At 34.7% G+C, this 23,995-nt stretch overlaps 1 protein-coding gene across 5 annotated transcripts in view; it reads left to right on the top strand.

Moving 5' to 3' along the window:
* Positions 1–23,995, top strand: part of TOR1AIP1 (torsin 1A interacting protein 1) — a 43,061-nt gene that overhangs the window by 4,670 nt on the left and 14,396 nt on the right. For 3 of the 5 annotated variants that reach the window (XM_041756411.1, XM_041756392.1, XM_041756375.1), the window contains exons 3-9: positions 3,906–3,965; positions 4,878–4,922; positions 14,341–14,382; positions 15,183–15,269; positions 17,954–18,007; positions 21,389–21,430; positions 22,023–22,091. In XM_041756411.1, the coding sequence (XP_041612345.1) occupies positions 3,906–3,965; positions 4,878–4,922; positions 14,341–14,382; positions 15,183–15,269; positions 17,954–18,007; positions 21,389–21,430; positions 22,023–22,091 (399 nt within the window). The remainder of the gene's footprint in view (positions 1–3,905; positions 3,966–4,877; positions 4,923–14,340; positions 14,383–15,182; positions 15,270–17,953; positions 18,008–21,388; positions 21,431–22,022; positions 22,092–23,995) is intronic. The other 2 variants (XM_041756401.1, XM_041756383.1) reach the window with 1 other exon arrangement.

Genomic DNA, 23,995 nt, shown 5'->3' with positions numbered 1-23,995 from the left:
ACACCCTTTATATTTAATGCCTGTGTTACTGTGTTAAGATTATAAACTCTCTTAGAAAAGTGCTTTGAGTAATAAATACTGAAATTAGATTTTTCCAGCCATTTAGAAAAACCATATTCTTGAGGTTTTTATTTATAGTAGATTTAATTGCGTATCTCTTATACCTAGAGAAGCAAACTTTTCTTCTTTAAAATATAGAGTAAACATATATAAAAATTATGGTATTAAATAAGTTGACATAAAGATTGTTGAGGGCCAGCCTGTAGACTGTTATAAAAGTATGATATATATCTTCAGCATTCTTTTGAGGTTCACATTTAAGAATTGCTAATGAGGTACACAGGGACATAATATTGTGCAAAGAGCACTGAACTTTGGTTGAGTTATCCAGCTACCTTGAGCCTCAGGCCTTTATATGATTTCTCCTGCCTAACCCACAATGCCACTGCAGAAATGATACAGTGTATGCAAAATCACTGTACACAGGAAAACATACAGGTATGAGGGTTTTTTCCCCTCCTCATGGGACATTACAAGAAATGTGAAGTTAATCAAATTTTGATGAAAGCATTTCTTTTTCTCAAGAAGCTTATGTTATAATTGGAAATGGAAAAGACAAAACATTACCCAATGTAGATTGATGAAAACCATGCATAAATTATCTGGAATATATCAGTAGTTCCCTGTGAACTAGAAATAAGGATAGGTGCGTCTTTGAGAGATTTGGGATACCAAGAACTCAATGTTTTAAAATATCATGTTGTATCTAGTACTTGGCATGCTCCCATCTCATGCCATTTAATAAAGGAGAAAGAGTTAAAGAAATTATTGAATAAATGCTTGTAATGTCTGTCTAGCAGAGGAATTATGATAATGAAGTATTTTTAAAAGATTTTATTTCTTTATTTATAGAGAAGGGGGAGGGGCAGAGGGAGAGGGACAAGCAGACTCCCTGCTGAGTGGGGAGCCCAACGAAGGGCTTGATCCCAGGATCATGACCCAAGCTAAAATCAAGAGTCAGATGTTCAACCAGCCAAGCCACCCAGGCACCCAGGAGTCAGTCTTTGATGGAGGACTGCTTTAAGTACAAGTTTAAGTATAGGCCCTTCCTCTTTACAGAATCATAGACTTTCAGTTTAACTTTGGTGTTCAAAGTACTGCTATAATTATATAGAGGATCATTGATTGGTCTGAGAGAAATTTGTCCAAAGATGCTCTTAAGAATAACTCCTTAAGGAGATAAAATGAGTGGGAAATATCAGAGAGGGTGACAGAACATGAGAGACTCCTCTAACTCTGGGAAACGAACAAGGGGTAGTGGAAGGGGAAGTAGGTGGGGGGTTGGGGTGACTGGGCACTGAGGGGGGCATTTGACAGGATGAGCACTGGGTGTTATGCTATATGCTGGCAAATTGAACTCCAATAAAAAAATATACAAAAAAAAAAAGAATAACACCCTAGAGCAGGACGTGTAGGTAGTTCAGTCGGTTAACCATTCAACTCCTGGTTTCAGCTTGGATGACTCTTGGGTAATGAGATCAAGCCCTGAGTAGGGCTCCCTCCTCATCAGGGAGTCTGCTTGAAGATTCTCTCTCTGCCCCTTCCCTCACTTGTATGTATGTGCGCGCTCTCTCTCTAAAATAAATAAATGAATCTTAAAAAAGAATAAAGACTTAAACCAAGGGGCCACCTTGTAAAACAACCTTGTAAAGACAACTACATCATTGTCATCCTGTTTTTATAAGTCATGGTAAATGTTGATTATATTAGTTTAGAAGAGGGATACAGTTTGAACTCTTGTTCAAAGTTCCAAAATTGAAATATTTTCACATTAAAATAGCCTTTGGGTTGTTCATTCAGTTCAGTCCATGTATATTTACATAACTGTTCTGTGATCAGATTCATTCCTTTCTGGAAATCATGAACCTAATTTTACAATATGAAATTACATTAGGAGAATTTCATTCACTTCTCCTTAAGTTAAATAAATATTTTTGTTCTAACAGATGTGGTATCTATGTAAGTAATCATAGATAAATATTTTTGAATGCCTACTATTTTGTCACAAACAGTTGACTCTTTGGAGCATTCATTCATTCTCCAGATATTTATTGAGCACCTACTTTATGCCAGTCCCCATGCTAGATGCTGGGGTTGCAGTGGTGAGCAAAAGCAGACAAGGGACGAAGATTGCTACAAAATAAGGGTGCTTGCTATTTTATTCTTTAATACCTCTGTTTGGTACTCTGTCTCCTTCAAGTATCTAATATAAGGCTATGTACATCATGGTGCATATAGAAAATGCTTCTTAAAAGATGGAACTGAAATTGTAATTGGTGTGTATAGATTAAGTTGAGCTTTAGGTTTTAACTGAACCTGAAAAAGGGTGGGAATACAGAAGAGGAAACAAGGACAGTTGAAATGATGGAATTATGAACGTGTACAAGATTTATTTTTAAAGCTATTTCTATAAGTTCTAAATACCTGATGCATGAAACACTAGCAACTAAGATATTTTGTAAAATCTTAGAGCTGAAAGATTCAGGGAAGTCATCTACTCAAAGTTTCCATCAGTGCAGGGTGTCCTTTTGTTATCCACTCATTATAGTGCCTGACATTTTCAGTGAAATGGAGATCATTCCCTCACTATCTGTTCTATTTTGGAGATAACAACAATAATTTATTCGTTCCAGGCATTAAGGAGGGCACATGATGAGATGAGCACTGGGTGTTATAGTATATGTTGGCAAATTGAATTTAAATAAAATTTTTAAAAATTATTTAATGAACTAAAATCTACTTTGCTATAACTTTCCCTTGTTGATCTTCTGCTTTTTTTGAGCTACATAAAATCAATTTAATTGCTTTTCTACATCTCTTTTAAGATGCATAGAAACATGCTCAGTAAGTATTTTTTGAATAAATGAGTGGCTGGCCCTTCAAACTTTCTCACCTAGATACTTTAATTTTTTTTTTTTTTTTTTTAATTTATGATAGTCACACAGAGAGAGAGAGAGAGAGTCAGAGACATAGGCAGAGGGAGAAGCAGGCTCCATGCACCGGGAGCCTGATGTGGGATTTGATCCCAGGTCTCTAGGATCGCGCCCTGGGCCAAAGGCAGGCTCTAAACCGCTGCGCCACCCAGGGATCCCTCACCTAGATACTTTAAAGGGGACATGGGGTTAAGTCAGTTTTATAAAAACAGACGTAAGACTGCTTATGTTATGGAGGGGACCAGTGATAGCCAGTTCAGAATGGTTTTCACAGTTATACAGAGGCAAACAGAATGTTTTTTTATAGAGACAAATGAAATAAACATAATCCAAATTTAAATATATATCAGACTTTATGTTGTTTGAAGCTCTTTGAGAAAACACACCTTGGTTTACTAGGTTAGCATTTTATATAATGGTATTGGCTTCCCCATTAACCCTATGCCATTGAACCATAGACAGTCTAAAATAAATCTTGGCTAATGTTAACATTTTATTTAAAATTAGAGTTTGCATTTCTTGAGTACATACAAGATTAAATAGTTGGAGGGACTATATTAACTCTCAGGAAATTACCCCCCAAATTAAAATATGCCAGGAATAATCTGTAGTGAGAGTAAGCCCCAAATGGAATAAATTTGAGTTGGTGCTACAGTGCAAATTTTGGTTCTTAATTGGGAAATTCAGAAAAGTTTTATTTGGTATTCTTTTCTTTTTATATAAATATTGTCTGTTAGAGAAAACTGCATATTTTTCCACCATGTTCATAAATTTTTTTGTGGCACTGTTATATTCCCATACTTAACATAATGAAAGGCTCAGAAAAAATCTTTGTTGGATAAATAGATGATTGTATAATTTAGTATGTTTGACATTTCATATTTTTAAAAATGTTTTCTTTTCCTATATTAGTGGTGAGTGAAGATCCTGTAATCAGCCTGCGTAGACCCCCTCTAAGAAGTCCAAGATCTGGTAAGAGATTGTTTTGTCTATTGGTTTGTTTCATAAATATATTCTATTTTTAAATAGGTTAGTACATGTACTCATATGGTTCAAAATTTTTAAGTTATAAATATGCAGTGAAAGTCTCCCTGGCCCCTTTATCCTTTACCCACTCAGTGTGCTCATCAGAGGCAACCAATGTTTTCAATTTCTTAGGTATTTTTTTAGAGCTATTCTATGGCGATACAAGGAAATTCATGTATCAATGATATTTTCCTTTCTTTTTAACACAAATGTTAGCCCAATAAACACTCTTTTCTGCACCTTCCTGTTGTCTGTTTCTATTTTTACTTAACATACTAACACATCTTTCCATATACGTGTATAAAGGGCTTCTTCATTCTTTTCAAGAGGTTGTTCTTATATGTTGCTATGATTCCTTTTGTTAGCATGATGATTTTAAACTAGGATCAGGGACTTTTTACTCTTCCCAGCGTAATGCTACTAAAAAAAAAAATCAAGACTGAGGCTTTATAGCTCAGGGCTATAAAATTGATCAAAATCATTTACATTTCTTTTTGACTACAACTTCTAAAAAATGTTGCTCTTAAGTTGATTTTGTGACTATGAATGAAAACTAGTAAAATTATTCCAAGCAATCTACTTCTGCTTCATTTTCAGGTTTATTAGCCCATAAGGGTGCTTTATCGTGGAACTGAAAAAGAACCTTATTTATCTTCACATTAGATTTCTACTCAATCCTTTCCTTCAAGAAAGAATTAAAATGGTTTTTTTTTTTTAATGGATGGATAACTGTTCTTTTAAGTATTATAATGATAAAGATCTGTTAAGGTTTTAATGAAGAACCTGTGGTAAAAAAAAAAACCATATGAATGCATTTCCTTTTAAGCTCTAATCATTTTCTTGCTATCTCTCTTGCAGATTCGGCATACAAAACAAATGGAAATACTAAAATGAGCGAATTAGGTTTGTTTCTCTCTAATTCATTTAGGTTCTTTTTGAGGATTTTGATTATCAGAATACAAGAATGTACACATTCTGTCATGGGCTTGAGAATATTATGTTGTTCATTATCTCAGCTTGTGGGACACTGTCCCTATGGCCATGATTTTTCTTAATCACCCTGCTTTTTATTCTATCTGAAATTATGTCTTTTGTTATATTATTTAAACTTACATATGTATATGTAATAACAAATGCATTTTAATTTTTATTAGACTTTTTAAAATTCACACTCCTGAGAGGAAAGGGGATATCAGCTTATACATTCACATTTTTTCTTAATTTAGAAAGTGAATTTGAGATGTTTTTCTTAGGAAGTTCAGTGTCCTTTGCCACATTTGTTGAACTGGTTTAAATGGTTTCCAGTGTTTGCCTCATGTTGGATGTGAGATACCAAGATCCATGGCTTTAAGTGAACCTACATTTTTTGTGGTTGGACTTGGTTTTAAGTTACAGTATTTTTCTATATTTAGAGATGACTCAAAAGGAAGGAAGCTTCCTTTTTTTTTAAATAATGAATTGCAACTTCTTTGAAATTCATCTTTCATTTAAGTTCAGGCTGTTTCTTAGAGACTTCAGGATTTAGTGTCTGGCTACTGAAAATGATCCTTACAGCATGCAACTCATGTGTAACTCATAGCCACCAGAATTTTTCAAGTTCTCTATTTAAAAACTTCAAAAATTTTTAAGTGGTAGTATCTTAATTGGAAGAGAAGTTGGAGCTGAAATAATCTAGCACTTTTCCTTTCTGTGCTAGGTTTAGAAATTATAAGTACTTTATAATAAGAACTAACTTTTTAAAAATTGCCTTCTGGTTTAAAAAAAAATTCTACAGGGTTAATAGAAAATGGCATCCTCTGATTCTTTTTCATAGTAATGTTAGTACCTATTAGAGGATTAAAAATGGCTATTCATGAGCTTGAATACTGCTGATAATCTCCAGCTATTCTTTATACTCTCCTTCCTGCTGCCCCATACTGACTCTGTCCTCAAAAGCATGATTGGCATTTAATAATCCTAAAGGTGTCTATACAGGGGATCAGCCTCTGAGTAAAATCTGACCCTGCAGTCCTGTTTTTGTATAGCCCATGAACTAAGAAAAGAGACCCCATGTGGCTTGCAAAGCCTCAAATATTTACTATTTGGCCCTTTATGGAAAAAGTTTACCACTCCCTGGTTTATAACGGTGGCAGAAATAAAGACAGCAAATCACCCAAAGTGTCATTTGTTTGTTTTAAGAGTAAATTTTAGAGAGTTACATACTTGCCTGGACATAGATTTATTGTAGCACTATACACACACACACACACACACACACACACACACACACACCTTGTACCTGTATGGATAGCACAAGAAGACTGTCCCTAGAGACTGTCATGGAGACATAACGACTCTTATATTCTCTCATCTTCTCTGAGAAAGCATGAGAGCCTCACTTATGAAATCTTCCTATATTTGTCAATAGGCAAAACACAAAATAAGCAAAGTTTTATTTCCTTGAATATCCTTCACTTCTCACACCAACACATTCACTAAGTCTCTAGGAATAGAAATTCTCTAATAATTTGTATTAGAGACCTGGAACTTTGTATTTTCCTTAAAAACTGTGGCCAAGCAAAAGAAAGGGGTACACTTAGTGGTTTGTTTCACCAGAAGAGATAGTTGTAGGTGATCTGTTCTTACAGCAAATGCATAGGACTTCTGAAAGTACCTTTTCCTAATTGGTTGAGATAATTGGGAAAGTAGTACCTCCTCAGCAGCTCCTTTAATTATTGCCATCTGTCTACTAAGTGCCACAGCTTTTATATTCTTTTTATTCCTCTTGGACCCACTTTATTTGGAAATGGGGTGGGAAAGACTCTAGGCCTGCTGGGCCTGCAGCACTGCTTGCACCTGGCTGATCTGCTAGTCAACACTAGAGCCTGCCATACCACTCTAGGCAGCTCTACATAGTACCACAGGCAGCTCATGTCACCTAAGACCAGGGGGCTGATGGTCTATAGCTCCATCAGCAACAGCTGATTGAGAGTGACCTCTTTGGTCTTGGCCATGAACACAGCTTTCTTGGAGCTCTTGTGATCCTGTAGGAATGGCATCCTTTTGTGAACCAGGTAATAGGTAAAGTCAGTGGCCAGTATGTCTGGACCGATTGATGCCATGTTCTCACAGGGAATCTGGGGGACACAAGTGCAGGGGAGTGGTGAGTCCTGAGGACCCTGGATGGTGAAGCTGCCAGCCTGAGGCCCAGGCTCTACCCCTCTTAACCAGGACATCCCCAGCCTTGGGCAGATGTACTCTAAGTACATCTTACCCAGCCTATTCTCCCTGCTTTGCCACAACTTTTATAATATTTTAATTTTTTTTTATTAAAGATTTACTGCTCCAAACAAGAGTTTAATTTCCTAAAGCTTCTGTATGAGCATAGGGAATAATAATACCTTAAAAAAAATAAGTGTTTTAGCCATCTACATGTAGAAGCCAAGGAGTTTAATATAAAGGAAGATGAATACAAAAGAGGGAAGTGAAATTAAAACTTCCATATCATCCTATATGCTGCTGATTCATCATAGATTGTATTTAAATATATATTCTTTGCAGCTTAGGTTAAAAGGATGAGAATGGAATGTTTAAAACCTTGCATGAAACCTAATTACTAAACACTGATTCCACACTATTTTCTTGAGTTGTTAAGTAATGTTGTCATGGTATGAGAAATATTAACAAAAGCCCTAACTTAAGAGTTTTTATTCTGATACCAAAATCTATTCGTTTATTAGATACACATTTATTTTTAACAACTTTATATATATATATATATATCAACTATAAATATATATTTGAAATCAGTGACTGTCCTAAATGCTTAGAACCATAAAGATCCATAACATTTTTTTTCTAGCTCTTACAGCACATGATCTAATACAAAAGAAAAGTTAGAAAAATTATTGTAATGTTGTGTTAAAATGGCGGTATGTATATGTGATAGCCTGGAGAAGTGCCCTACTCTGCAGGAGAGGTTGGGAAGGTTTCATGGAGGAAATGGCATTTGACTTGAGTTTTGAAGAATGAGTAGCAAGCAGAATGGGGAAAGAGATTTGCAAATACTTGTAAATGTCTTGTAATAGACATCTTCAGAGTTTGTATAATATGAGAAACTCCTTTGCATTAGAGTCAACAGTCTCTAATTAGCTATCTCTAACTCTGAGATATCTTATGCTAAATGACTTTAGGATGACATTCTAATAGTAGAGTTGGAATTCTTGACCTAAAATGAAAACCATGTTTTAAAAAATGTGAATATAGGCAAGACAATGGGTAGACTGACATGATGATGGTTATTATCAAATCAAATAATCCTATGAGATTTATTTTTATTTAGAACATCCAATCCATAAGATAACATTGTATTATGAATGAAGCACAATGATATTAGTGATACTATCAAACCTTGTTTCACATTATTGTCTTGAATATATTGATAAATATTGTTAGAAACATAAAACTCTAAAGAAAGGACCTTAAAGATTAGAATCAAAGCTTTTAAAAGTGTTCAAAAATAGATAAAATCCATGATTTATTGAATACTTAATAAGTGTATAAAAAATAAATGGGGAGCTCCCTTGTGTAAGTTAATGAAAAAAATAATTCTTAAATTCTCCCCCAAGCTAATTAGATAACACATACATAAACAAAGGAAACTGAACTTTAAGCAACTTGTATATGAGGGATTAATTATTAGATGAATTGTCTCTGAACAAATTGACCTGGAGTTTAAAAAGTATCCAGAAATAAATTAGGGTCTAAAAGGGAGAGATAACGGCACTATTCATTTTTTTGCTGGTAGCTCAATGAAGGAATATACAGATTCTAAAATCAATTCAGCTTTAAATTTTGCTATACCAAGTAATTTTTAAATTATATAAAATGTAATGCCCACTATAAATGTAACTTTAGCAAAGCTGCTGTTTTAAATGAGTTATACTTAGAAATTATTGGAACCTCAGAAGAATTCAGCCTTCTTCCTTTTCTTCATCAATTTATTTTAAAAATTATTGAGATTTCTGGTTTCCCTCCCGTCCACATGTAAGAAGCTTGGAAGTCACCATGCCAGCCTAATAACAGATAAACACAACTGAAAAATCAAAAACTTTTTGGATATGTGAGAAAGGAGAGAACACAGGACGAACCCCTGCCTCCTAGAGTAGAGAGACAAATACAGGTTATCATGGCTTCCCAAGAGCAAAGGCTCAGTGAGACCTCTGCAGGAACCAGTTCTGTGGTGGGAGAACCTGAACTGTAACTTATTGCAGGGTGCTCAGTGTGGAGAAGTTAGAGTTAAAAATGCCTAGGGAACCCGGTTGTCACAGAGTCCCTACTGTACTGTGAGATTTACCTCTAGGAACTTGACCAAATCATGCTTTGGAGAGGAGAAGGGGGGAAAGGAATCATTTTTAAATATGCCAGAGCACTCTGTTCTTAACAAGGCTTGCCTTCAGGGTAGTCTAGTTAACCAGAGCCTGACCTACTGAAGTATCATCAAAGCCCAACTGACTTGGGAGAAGGAAAATACCCTACTCCATGCCACTCTAGACAACCTGTCTCACCTAAGGAGGAAAGAAAAATATTGAAAACCACTTGTGAAGTTCACAGTTCAGAGACATAAACTCATTGAAAGAATTACAGGACTGTGGAGCCCTTTCCCTCCCCTAGACAGCATACACAGATTGACAATGTAAACAAATAGAAATCCTAAGAATCAAATAGTAGAGATCAAAAAAAAAAAAACAAAAACAAAAAAAAAACACTGACATACTAGATTGGACATGGCTGAGAAAAAAATTTCTGTGCGAGGGGGCATACTGATAGAATATTAAAATAAATGCTAATATGTGATAGAGATGTTAACTCTAATGCTGTTGTGGTAAGATGGTATATAAATGTATCAAGTCAACATGTAATATACAAACTTACACAATATTATGTGTCAATTATATCTTAATTGTAAAAAGTAGAATTTCCAACCAAAAAGCAGAGGAAACTAGGACTGAAAAAAACAACATCCAAGTATACCACTATAAAATGTGTGACATACACTTAAATGGGAGTGCCAGAAGAAGAAAAAAAGGAATAGAAGAAATATGTGAAACAATAATGACTAAGAGTTTCCCCAAGTTAATGTTCACACCAAATTACAGATTCAGGAAGCTCAGAAAACACAAAGCAAAATAAATGCAAAAGCAACAACAACAAAAACCCACCTTAGTATTTACCATTTTCAAACTACAGAAAATCAGAGATAAAGAAAACCTAAAAGAAGCTAGAGGAAGAAAACACCTTACCTATAAAGGAACAAAGATAAGAATTACATTCTTCTCTTTAGAAACCATATAAGCAAGAAGAGATGGAGTAAATGATTTTAAATGTTGAGAGAAAAAAAGCTGGGATTCTCTATTTTGCAAGATCATCTTTCAAAGGATAAAGCCTTTAGCCAGGCTGACTAAGGAAAAAAAGAAAAACTAAGAAAGATAAATTACTACAGATAGAAGCAGAGGAAATACTTCCTAACTCATTCTGTGAGGCCAGCATTCCCCTAATACCTAAACCAGACAAATACAAGAAAACAAAACTACAGATCAATATCTCATGAACACAGCGGGAATGATCTTCCACAAGATATTAGCGAAATGAATCCAAATTAGGGGCACCTGGCTGGTTCAGTCAGTAGAGCATGCAAACTTTAATCTGGAGGTTGTGAATTCTAGCTCCAAATTGGGTGTAGAGATTACTTGAATTTAAAAAAAAATAAATCTTAAAACACACACTACAGCCAAGTAGGATTTGTCCCTAGTATGCAAAGCTGGTTCAACATTTGAAAATTTATCACATCAACAGACTAAAAAAGAAAAATCACATGATCATATTGATAGATGCAGAAAAAGCATTGATAGAATCCAACTCCCATTCATGATAAAAGCTCTCAGTATACTAGGAATAGAGGGAATCATCCTTAACTTTAAAATGCTACAAAAAATCTTACAGCTAACATAATGGTGAGAAACTGGAAGCTTCTGTATTAGTATCAGTGCTAAAAAGAAATAAGCTATCAAGCCATGAAAAGACCTGAAGGAACCCAAATGCATATTTAGGCTTAGATGTCCCTGCTTACCACTCCTTATCAACATTGTTTTTTTTTTTTAATTTTTTTTAAATTTTTACTTATTTATGATAGTCACAGAGAGAGAGAGAGAGGCAGGCTCCATGCACCGGGAGCCTGATAGGGGATTCGGTCCCGGGTCTCCAGGATCGCGCCCTGGGCCAAAGGCAGGCGCCAAACCGCTGCGCCACCCAGGGATCCCTCCTTATCAACATTGTGCAGGAAATTCTAACTAATGCAGTTAAGACAAAAGGAAACCAAAAGTATACAGGTTGGGAAGGAAGAAATAAAACTATCGTTTTTCACTGGTAACATGATTATCAATGTAGAAAATCGAACAGAATGGACAAAAAATAGAAACTAACAATTATAGCAAGGTCAAAGGATGCAAGGTTAATATACCAAAGCTAATCACTGTCCTACATAATAGCAATGAACAAGAAAATTTTGAAATTAAAAACAATACAATTTACAAAGCATCCCCTGCCCTGGGAGTAAAATATTTAAGTATGAATCTAAGAAGATATGTACAAGATGTATATAAGAAAAACTACAAAACTGATGAAGTAAAAGAATTTACTAAAAAAAAAAAAAAAAAGGAGAGCTATTCCACATTAATGGATGTGAAGATTGTTGTCAAGATGTCAGTTCTTGTCAACTTAATGTATAGATACAGTGCATTTCCAATCAAGATCCCAATAACTTATCTTGTGGATAGTGAAAAATTTAAGTTTATAGAGAGAATTGAAAGATCCAGAATAGCCAACACAGTATTGAAGAACAAAGTAGGAGGGTTCAACCTCAAGACGTACTATAAAGCTCCAGTAATTGAGATAGTGTGGTATGGGTAAAAGAATAGACCAATTGATCAATAGAATATAATACAGAACCCATAAATAGACCCATGTGTGGTCAACTGATACTTGACAAAGGAGCAAAGGCAATACAATGGAGGCAAAAATAGTCTTAAATGGCACTAGAACAAGTGGATCTACATGCAACAAGTGAATCTAGAGACAGATCTTAAACCCTTTACAACAATTAACTCAAAATGTATCACAGACCTAAATATAAATTTTTTAAAAATTAGGAAACTCCTGGAAGATAATGGGAGAAAACCTAAAGGACTTTGGGTATGGTGATACCTCTTTAGATATAAACCAAAAGCACAACCCGTGAAAGAATTGGTAAGCTGAACTTCATTGAAGTTATAAACTTCTGCTCTGCAAAAGACAATGATGAGAGAATAACACAAGCCACAGACAGAGCAAATAAAGGACAATTATCCAAAATATACAAAGCACTCTTAGAATTCAATGATAAAATCTGATTTGAAAATGAACCAAAGACTCAACAGACACCTCAACAACAGATACACAGATGGCAAATAAACATATGACAGATGTTCTACATTATACATCATCAGGGAAGAGCAGTTTAAAACAAAATACCACTACACACCTATTAGAATAGCCAAAATCCAGAAAAATGGTAGCACCAAATGCTAACAAGAATGTAGAATAACAGGAACTCATTCATTGCTAGTTGTAATATAAAATGGTACAAACACATTGACGACAGTTGGATGATTTCGTACAAAACTAAGCACATTCTTACCATACAATCCAGCAATTACACTGCTTAATATTTACCCAAAGGAGTTGAAAATTTAATGTTCACACAAAAGGCTGAAAACACGTTTATAGCAGCTTTATTCATAATTGCCAAAACTTGAAAGCAACCAAAATGAATTTCAGTAGGTGACTGGATAAAACTAGCACCTCCAGACAATGGAGTATTATTCAGTGCTGAAAAGAAATGATCAAGCCATGAAAAGACATTCAGGAACATATCTGGGATTCTGGAAAAGGCAAAACTATTGAGATAGTAAAAAGATTAATGGTCGTCAAGGGTTTGAGGGTGGTGGTAGTGACAGGGAAAGGATGAATAAGATAGAGCACAGAGGATTTTTAGAGCATGAAAATATGATACCATGGATACATGTCATTATACATTTGTCTAAGCCCACAGAATGTGCAACACCAAGAGTGAGCTATAATGTAAATTAGTGTCTTTGGGTGATAATGATGTGTAAATGTAGGTCCATCAGTGATACCACTGTCAAACAAATAATACCACTCTGGTGGGGATGTTGATAATGGAGGCTATGCATGTGTGAGGCAGGGACCATAAATCTACCTTTTCCTCAATTTTGCTGTGAATCTTAAATTGCTCCAATCCAAAAAAAAATAATTATCATTGCTGACTATATGCCATTATAAACAAGACTGATGCAGTAGTAGATAAGTAGTAGACTAGAAATTAGAAGAAGCTTTGTTCAAATCTTTTTTTTTATTATTTTTTTTTATCACTTGTTCTGGTACCCTTAGAAAAGTCACTTAGTATCTCTGAGCCTTATCTAGGAGACTATTCCTTGTGACGTTATGGGAATCATATGGCAGACATGAAGATTTTTTTTTTAAACTAGCAGTGTACAAATATCAAGGGCTTAACTATTAAGATATTAAGATAATGACTTAAGAGGTAACCATTGATTCTTAATAAGGAACCATCTTGTGTGTGCTATGGGATTAATTATAGGAATGAAGAAAGTAAACTGCTGTACAAAAGAGAAGTACAATAATAGTTGTATGCTTAGAAAACTCCAAAAAAGGGAGTGATACCTTTTTGTACGAATGGAAATATCCATGAAAAAATTTTAAGAGAATAGTACTAAGGCAAGTTTGACTTTGACTTTGAGTGTAGGAATCTAGCAAATAGAATGAGAATACAGCAAACCTATAGAGACTGGAATATTTGTTAACAGAGAATTTAATGTTTTCTGCAAACAGGTCACATTTTATGTATGTATGTATGTATGTATTAATTGGAGTTCAATTTGCCAACATATAGCAGAACTCACCGAGTGCTCATCCCATTGCCCCCCTCAGTGAACAGGTTATGTTTTAGAGTACAAATGGAATCTGTGGCTGAAGGAAGAATAAACTCTTCCTAATTCTAGTTTATGTCAGACTTATTTCTGAAATAACCTAGAGGGAAATAATATATATTTCTTAAGGTTTAATAGAAAAAAAAATTTAGTCTGTCTTTATGTTCACTTTCCTAAATTACATGCACAAATTACAAGGTACAAACAAGTACCTTGTTTATGGTTGAGCCTTAGCTTTTGATATTATGTATGATATGTCTGCTTTTCTTTTCTAGAAGCCACCAGTGTCCAACAGAAGGTCAATTTTTCTGAAGGAGGTATTTTCTTTTAAAATATTCTAAATCTTTTTTTTCCCCATTAACATGAGCAATTTTGACAGGTACTTCAGAGAGAGGAGAAAATGTGTTTTTCTTCAGAAAAACAAAAATCCATGCCTGCCTGAACTCATAATTGGGCAGGTGAAATAGGATAGAGTGAGTGATGATAACCTTTTTATGAATTTCAAGGATCTTTTTTCTGAGTTACTAGTTAGTAAAGCTAATAAACGATTCTGGCGTATTCTGGCCTTTGATTATGGTATTAATCATTTTTTCCAAATTCTCATAATCAGTCTATGAATAGCACAATAAAATCTAGTCCCTTTTAAAGCCCACCATAATCTAAGGGTGACCTGCATACTGAAATGTTTGTATATGGGTGTGTGTATACCTCCTCCTTTCCAAAACACAGATGGACACATGTAAGCACATGTGTGTGCATATACTAGTCTTGTCTGAATTTACATGCAACATGTAGTTCCCTCCATAAGGTAAAATTTTTCCGCTATTTAACGCTCATTTGTTTAGTCTTCAACTCTACAATAAAGGCTCGATATAATGTTGTAGATACTACTCTGAATATTTGTTTGAGATAGAATTATGTGCTTCAGAGAACAGTAATAAGCTCAGTTTTAGCTTATATGAAAATTTGTGATCCAGAATAGTAAACATAATAAATAGCAATTCTATATCTGATAATTGAGAGGCTTCATTTTAATGTTTAATTACTTGTTTTTTAATCTAGATCCTCAGAGAATTAGAATAGACTATATACTAGTGTCTTATTTACTTCTTTTTAGGAGAAACTGAACAGGATGATCAAGACAGCTCTGACAGTGATATTACTACTAATAAGGTCAGATCCAGGGATTCTCTTGATTCTGCAGGTAACTTTGCTTTATATACATATGACTATATCTTAGGAGCTGTCTTTTTAGTTAAAATATAAAGGTATTTTGTGAATATGCTTTTTAAAATACTGCAAAGTATTTTCCTTATAACGACTTTTTAAAAAGCTGTATACTTTTTAAGTATTTATTAAAATTACTGATTCCATATGTGCATCTGATTAGTACTGTAATGCCATGTAATATCTAAACAAGTCACTCTTTAGCCTACTTGGATTATGTATGGAATATAAGATATTTTGGGGGCTTAAAAGAAGAGAGTTATTTGTAGTTTTTTAAAAAAAATTATAGAGAGGGGCACCTGCGTGGCTCAGTCAGTAAGCGTCTGACTTTAGCTCAGGTCATGATCCCAGGGTCCTGGAATTGAGCCCCATGTTGGGTTCCTTCCTTAGTAGAAAGTCTACTTGTCCCTCTCCCTCTGCCTGTCCCCCTCCTTGTGTACTGATGTGCATGCATATATGCATGCTCACTCTTTCTCTCTCAAATAAAATCTTTTTTAAAAATTTAAAAATCTTGGAGAAACTGATCTCATTGGCAGTTATACTCATTACACTATTAGGAATGTTAGTTAGCTTTTAGGAAGTTTTTATATACCTAGATAATTGCTTTTACCCCTGGATTGTCCAGATTAACCCCAGATTAGTAATAAACATTTGATTATTCATGTGAATCTGTGTTTTATTAAAGGGAAGAGTTGACTGAAGAGAAAAAAAAAACCAATTAAGGCTTAAGAGGATGCTGAACCAATTTGTAAACTCTGTCAATTATGAATAATTTTAAATTTTAGTCCTATGAAAGAGTAATTCTCCACTTTAGCCTCACCACTTTTTGAGAATTTCCATAATTCCTGTTTTACTTCATCATTCCATTTTAAAAATAAGCTCAAAGCTGCTTTATGGGCATTGAGTATTCTTTATATTTCCCACCCTTCCTCATTTTCCCCCATTCTTTCTTGATACAGAAATCCCAAAGAAGATATGCACCATTTTAGCATAGTGGTTAAGAACATGGGATCTTGAGGCAGAATCGCTGGGTTTCACCCCTCTACTACTAGGTTTGTGCCTTCAGGCCATTACTTAACTTCTGTTCCTCAGTTTCCTCATTTGGGTTCTTAAGAGGTTAAATTAATTCACATGTGCAAGCACCTAGAAAGTACCTGTCATGTAGAAAACACTTAAATTAAGTGTTCTTATTAGTTTTGGTATTATGTATACACAAAGCTCTAAAAATGAGAGACTGATTAAGCCATTCATATAGCCAATAGTTTAATGCCATTGCTACCAGCTTATAGCTCTTTGAAACTACATAAACCACAGGTTCTGTGATCCCTTTAGAATTCTAATAAATTTTCTTTTTTAAAAGATTTTATTTATTTATCCGTGAGAGATACAGAGAGAGGCAGAGACATAGGCAGACGGAGAAGGAGGCTCACTGCAAGGAGCCTGATGCAGGACTCAATCCCAGGACCCTGGGATCACGACCTGAACTGAAGGCAGATACTCAACCACTAAGCAACCCAGGCGCCCCTAAAATTCTATTAAATTCTTAGTGAAGCACACACCTGCATGCAGAAGAAAACTCTAAAGAACAAAAAGAGGAGCATGTTAAGAAGAATATAAATCTTCCTAGATTATTTTCTGGACTAATTATCGGTGAAGAGGTACAAGAAGAAACAAGTAAAAGGGAAAAAAAGAGAGAGAGAAAGAGAGAGAGAGAGAGACGCAAACCAAGAAACAGACTCTTAACTATAGAGAACAAACTGATAGTTGCAGGGGGGTGGGGGGTGGGAATGAGTGAAACAGGTGATGGGGATTAAGGGGTATACTTGATGTGATGAACACTTGGGATTGTATGGAAGTACTGAGTACCTTAATTCTACCCCTAAACTAATATTGTACTGTATATTGACTAATTGGAATTTAAATAAAAACAAAACAAAACAAAAAATCCATTGCAATGCAGGAAGAAAATATTAGAATTTCATGTATATCTATATTCTATTTCATCCACTTAAGATGTCTATTTTTGTTTTATAATAAATGCAACACATCAGTTAATATATTTCAGTAGTACATGTATATAATACGTTTTAGAGATGGATGTTCAAATTTTTTTAGTAATAGGAATATGGTAACAAAAATATTTAGCTACCACCCCTGAATATGTCAAATCCTTCTGCTTCCAAGGTAACAGTCTGATCACTTTTGAACAGATTTAGTTATGATTTCCATTTTTATATGAAAACAAGTTTTTAAAGAAGAGTAGACTAAAATATATAATATATTGACCACTTACAGGAAAAGTTGAGGCAAATGGATATTAATGATTTCAAGAAGATCCATTATGAACTTTAAAAATGTTCCTCAACTCAAAGCTTTTATTATCTCCCTTACCTCATGCTATGTTCTATGTCTTACATTTTTTTCTTTAGAAAGTCATTAGGGAAAAGAGATAATTAAATAGTTCATTTTTTAGGTACAACATAACTCTTTAGAAACTTTTTAAAAATAAATTGTGCCCCCAAGTGTTGAATTCCCTGGAGTTTTATGGAATACTTTTGCTCTTTTGATTACACATTGTTCTCTTATAAAAATATGCATTTAAAAAGTATAGTATACTTTATAGTGTACTATGTCTATTTTTGTTTTTTTGTTGTTTTTTAGATCAAACCACCAGATTATCAAGTCAATATGCAGAATCTTGGCAGTCATCACAAAGTAAGTAAAACCATGTCTTAAACTCTTAAAAGTCTGTGTGTGTGGTCAAATTATTTATTTATTTATTTATTTATTTATTTATTTATTTATTTATTTTTATTATCATTTTTTAAATTTATGATAGTCACACACAGAGAGAGAGAGAGAGGCAGAGACATAGGCAGAGGGAGAAGCAGCCTCCATGCACCGGGAGCCCGACGTGGGATTCGATCTCGGGTCTCCAGGATCGCGCCCTGGGCCAAAGGCAGGCACTAAACTGCTGTGCCACCCAGGGATCCCCAAATTTTTTATTTTTTGAAGATTCTGTTTTCCTATTTAACATGAAGTGTTGAAAAAGAGGTATAGTGAATAAAACTCATCCAGCATCTTGAATTTGCTTCATCCCTGTACGCAAGCTTGAATTTGAACTTAAAAATTAAGAATCTGGGCAGCCCGGGTGGCTCAATGGTTTAGCACTGCCTTCAGCCCAGGGTGTGATCCTGGAGACCCGAGATTGAGTCCCACATTTGGCTGCCTGCGTAGAGCCTGCTTCTCCCTCTGTCTGTGTCTCTGCTTCTCTCTCTCTCTCTCTCTCTCTCTCTGTTTCTCATGAATAAATAAATAAAATCTTTAAAAAATAAAAATTAAAAAGAATCTGCATTCCATGACTGGTTGAATGTCCCTTGCTTCTCATATAAATTTGTTAATGTTTTTAGTTTAATTTAATGTAGTTTGAGCCTATTTACATGGACATATTCTAATAAGGATATAAAATTTTATATATAGTATGATTTGAGCTCTAATACGAAAGTTTGGAAGATTGGACGTACCTGGGTGGCTCAGTCAGGTAAACATCTGCCTTGGGCTCAGGTCATGATCCTAGGGTCCTGAGATGGATCCCCACATCAGGCTCCCTGCTCAGTGGGGAGCCTGCTTTTTCCCCTCCTCCCCACTTGTGCACTCTGGCTTGTGTTCTCTGTCACTATCTCTGTCTCTCTCTCTCAAATAAATAAATAAAATCTTTTAAAAAAAAAAAAAGCTTGGAAGGTTGAATAAATAAATAATAAACCAAGGTACAGTAAAAAGTTAATGGTAAGCTAGGTAATAGGTATATAAAAATCTTACAGCCTTGCTTACAGTCTTGAAAATTCTCACAATATGTTGAGAAAATATAACAAAAGGTTGGAAAGTAATGTATTAAAGTGCTAATAACAATGATTTGTTTAGGATGGTAGAATAATTGGTGACATTTTCCTTCTGTATTTGGCTGATTATCTACAGTGGATATGTATTTCTTAGGTTAAGCAGAAATGATACAGTTTTTTCTTTTTCATTTTTAAATCAAGTCCCAGGGATCCCTGGGTGGCTCGGCAGTTTAGCATCTGCCCAGGGCCTGATCCTGGAGTCCCGGGATCAAGTCCCACATCGGGCTCCCAGCAGGAAGCCTGCTTCTCCCTCTGCCTGTGTCTCTGCCTCTCTCTGTGTCTATCATGAGTAAATAAATAGAATGTTAATCTAAAATAAATAAATAAATCAAGTCCCAGAATTTGAGTTAATTATTAATCAACCTAAAATATCCTTGTATATGAAATATACAGGGACTTTTGTTCTTTCCACCTCACCTTTTTTGAAATATGAGATTGTTTTTAAAGAAAAAGTCTTTAGAAATCTGTTTTGTAATCATTGTGTTTATAGAATTCCACTCTATTTCACTTTATCTATATTTAGTTTTTAGAAGGTTCTGGGTTTGAACTTAAAACTGTGATAAAAGCCACTGAGACACAAAAATAAATCTTGTGGAAAATTACTTGCTGAATCATCTTATATGTTTGCCTTTTGTTATTCTAAATCTTTGATTTTTGGAAGCTCTTAAAAGTATCTCGCTATATAAATTATGCTACATGCATACAGTGGAATAATTTTTAGTTATGAAAAATGAGTACTTTGTTATACTAATGAATAGATGATCAAGATATATGTCCTCAAATCTAAGATGCCATTATTTTATGTATCACTAGAAAAACCATCTAGTTAAACTATGACATATCTTTGATTATAAGATACAGCCCTAAGTCAGAGGTGTTTTTTTAAAAAGTATTTCTTGGGGTGCCTGGGTGGCTCAGTCTGTTAAGGGTCTAATCTTGGTTTTGGCTCAGGTCATGATCTCAGGTTTGTGGGATCAAGCCCCCTGTTGGGCTCTGTACTCAGCAGAGTTTATTTGATGTTCTTTTCTTTTCCCTCTCCTTCCCCTTCTGCACTTCCCTGCCACAGGTACACATGCACTCTCAAATAAATAAAATATTTTTTTAGAAAAAGTACTTATTTAAAAGCAACGAAACACATTTTAAGAAGCATGTATCTACTTTTTTAAAAAGTACTTTGTTGATAGAGACTGAGAACAAATCTGAAAGAATATTCTTATGTCTTATTTACCATGGTATTCCTGCATGTAGTAGGCACTCAATAGATATTTATGAATTTTTAAGTCATATATTTCTAGAACGATGAATTTCTTTTCTTTTTTTTTTAAAGATTTTTATTTTTATTTATTTATTCATGAGAGACAGAGAGAGAGAGAGAGGCAGAGACACAGGCAGAGGGAGAAGCAGGCTCCATGCAGGGAGCCCGACGTGGGACTCGATCCCGGGTCTCCAGGATCCCGCCCTGGGCTGAAGGCGTCGCTAAACCGCTGAGCCACCCAGGCTGCCCCAAACGTTGTATTTCTTTTACAACAAGCATATATTACATTTGTATACAGAAGAAAAATTGAAAATTTATAGTGACACTTGTACCGATGGGTAGAAATAACTTTAGGGCAGATTTGATTTACTTTGCTATAATTGTTTGAAATTCATTTCTAATCATCCCATTGTATTCCTTTTACAGTTGTCCTTAGATATCATTTCAAAAGAAAAAGTAGCATCTTTCATAACAACTTTGAAATGTCCGCAATATTGCTTACATAGAATATATTAACATATATGACACCCTGAGTTTATATCTTATCCCTACTACCTCTAGATATGTAATCTTGGGCAAGTGATCAATTTCAGTGTCCTTATTTATAAAATAGGAATAATGGTATCAATCACATAAAGTGTGAGAATTAAGTAAAATTATACTTCATACCTGGTAAGCATTCAGTACATACAACTATTATTTTGATGGAATTGATCCTAAAATTGACTTATTATCCAATACTTGGATGGATACTTTGAAGTTTAGAAAAGAGAAAAAAATGAATATAATGCATATGTTTGGGACTGCTGAAAGAAAGGTCTGATTTTTGTGGAGATTTTTTTGGTTTATAGTATCCATAGTATACAAGTAAAATGTCTGTGCAGTATCATCACTGTTCTTATTTCCAAGTATTGTATGAGCCTATCTCTTTTTTTCTTGTAGGTCGAAACTTCAAAACTTTTGATAAGCAAACTTCTGTGCTAAGTAAGTGATTGGTTGTCTGTTCTTTTATCAGTCAAGCAATTTTGACTTTGTCAAATTTAGATTTGAATAATTGAATTGGATTGAATTGAATTGGATTGAATAGAATTTAAGTTTATTTTGCCCTTTTTGCCTTTTAATCCCACCACACATTGGTACCAAACATGTAATTATTCTGTGATATGGAAATGTGTTTATGACTTTTACCTAAAGTAACTTATTTGCAAGAATAAATGTTTGGTCTTTTTTCTTCTTAAATAATATTGAAATTAAGTTCAAGTATTATTGAACTCAGTCATTCTCAGACCAGAACAAAGGACTTGTACATAGTTTTGTCTATTAGATGACTGTATTTTTATTTGCTGCCTGTTTTGCTGTAAGTAGTGGCTCATCCTTTACTGGTGTGATCCTTTAATATTAACATTATCTTTTACTTCTGAACCTATTGCTTTTGTTGTTTTCCCCAACTTTGTTTTGCCTTTCTGATAGAATTACCTTGTAAGTTTGTATGGTATATATTTTCAAGGTTTATAACCTTGAAAACCTTGAAACCTTGAAAATATATATATATATATGATATATGTATTTGTTTCAGGCTCAGCATATCCAAAAAAACCTCAGGAATGGTTTGAACCAACCACAAGAATAAGAACTACGACGCAAAGTAAGTTGATAAATCTTTACCTGTTACTGAAGTAATATAGTTTATTTGCTGTTTTTCTTTATTATTCAACATACAAAAATATTTAGTTTTTGAGATAGGCATTTAGATTGTGATTTCATTAATAAAGAACAGCTATGATTACTATTTATTTCCTTCTGCTTGGAGTAGCAGGAGATGGTCTGACTGTAAAGTGTAAATAGTGGTGTGAGAAAGCCAGTGAATGGGGATCCCTGGGTGGCTCAGCGGTTTGGCGCCTGCCTTTGGCCCAGGGCGCGATCCTGGACCCCGGGATTGAGTCCCGTGTCGGGCTCCCTGCATGGAGCCTGCTTCTCCCTCCTCCTGTGTCTCTGCCTCTCTCTCTCTCTCTCTCATAAATAAATAAATAAATCTTTAAAAAGAGAAAGAAAAGAAAGCCAGTGAATGATGGGTATAGACTTCACAAGTTGTCAGTTCTGTCTAGCAGCAGTCAGTCCATACATAAAGAAATTCTACTCTGTTGACAGTACCTATTTTTTTTTGTAGCAGACTTGTTTACCCACTTAGAGCAACTCTGCTTGCCCACTATATTAAGTCATAAAGTATGAAATCTACAAATAGTATATTCATGTTTAGGGTGGATTAAATGTCACAGAATTTAAGAAATATCATAGATAGATGTGGTGAAGTAATCATGCTTTGAATTCAGTATCTATCATAATTTCTGTAGCTGTGTCCACAATAAATTTTGACTCTGTTTAAAAAAAAAACTAAGTCACCCTTAACCTTTATCCCTTCTTTACTCATCTAATCACAATAAATATCAAGATCATTAGGTATTCCCTTTTATTTAGATAATATAAAAATCCCCATCACATATCTCTTGCTCAAGAAGTGACTAACTGTAGGGAGATACCTGGCTGGTTCAGTCAGTAGAGCTTGTGACTCCATCTCAGGGTTGTGAGTTCAAACTCCATGTTGGATGTAGAGATTACTTAAAAATAAAACCTTAACAAAAAAAGGGGGGGGGGGCGGAATGACAGACTGTAATAGGACAAGATTACTTTGTGGTAAACAAATCTCTATAGCTTTATTTTTCCATCAGCAAAGTAGTGATGGTCACAATTCATTCATTTTCCACCAGTGAAGTTTTTTCCCACATGTGAGTTCTTCAGCTGTCTAAAACTGAAATAACATTCTGTCGTTGCTTTTTTTGTTGGCTGTCATTCTTATTTATTTATTTATTTATTTATTGTTCAATTTGCCAACATAGAGCGTAACACCCAGTGCTCATCCCATCAAGTGCCCCCCTCGGTGCCCATCACCCAGTTACCCCAATCCCCGCCCACCTCCCTTGCCACTACCCCTTGTTCATTTCCTAGAGTTAGGTGTCTCTCATTGTTGGCTGTCATTCTTTTTTTTTTTTTTTTTTTTTTTTTTTTGGCTGTCATTCTTAATGGTTGTATGTACCTTGCTATCAGAAAACCATTTCTTCTTACACTTTGCTCTTTCTGACCTATTGTAATTAGGAAGGCAAATATTAATTATTTAGCTTACTAGGATTATATTTATAAAAAGTATCAAAAATTAAAGCCAGCTGGGTGGCTCAGTTGATTAAGTGTCTGAGTCTTGACTTTGACTCAGGTCATGATCCTCAGGGTTGTAAGATTGAGCCCCAAGTCAGGCTCTAGGCTGGGTGTGCAACCTGCTTAAGATTTTATCTCTCTTTGCCCCCTACCTCTGCACTGTTCTCTCCCTCCTTCCATTTCTCGAAAAAAAAAAAAATTTAAAACTTACTTTGTAGATCTGAGAAATACACTCTCAGAAGCAAAAATGGATGAGTTTAAGTATATATACTATGAAAAGCTCAGAGACTTTTTATTTCTTAGTTCTTAACTATATATTCTGGGTAATTAATAACAGATAAA

This window comes from Vulpes lagopus, chromosome 1 (assembly GCF_018345385.1).
Source record: "Vulpes lagopus strain Blue_001 chromosome 1, ASM1834538v1, whole genome shotgun sequence".
Lineage (NCBI taxonomy): Eukaryota > Metazoa > Chordata > Mammalia > Carnivora > Canidae > Vulpes > Vulpes lagopus.
The sequence above is the reverse complement of the archived record's forward strand: the minus strand, read 5'-3'. Positions and strand labels throughout refer to the sequence as shown.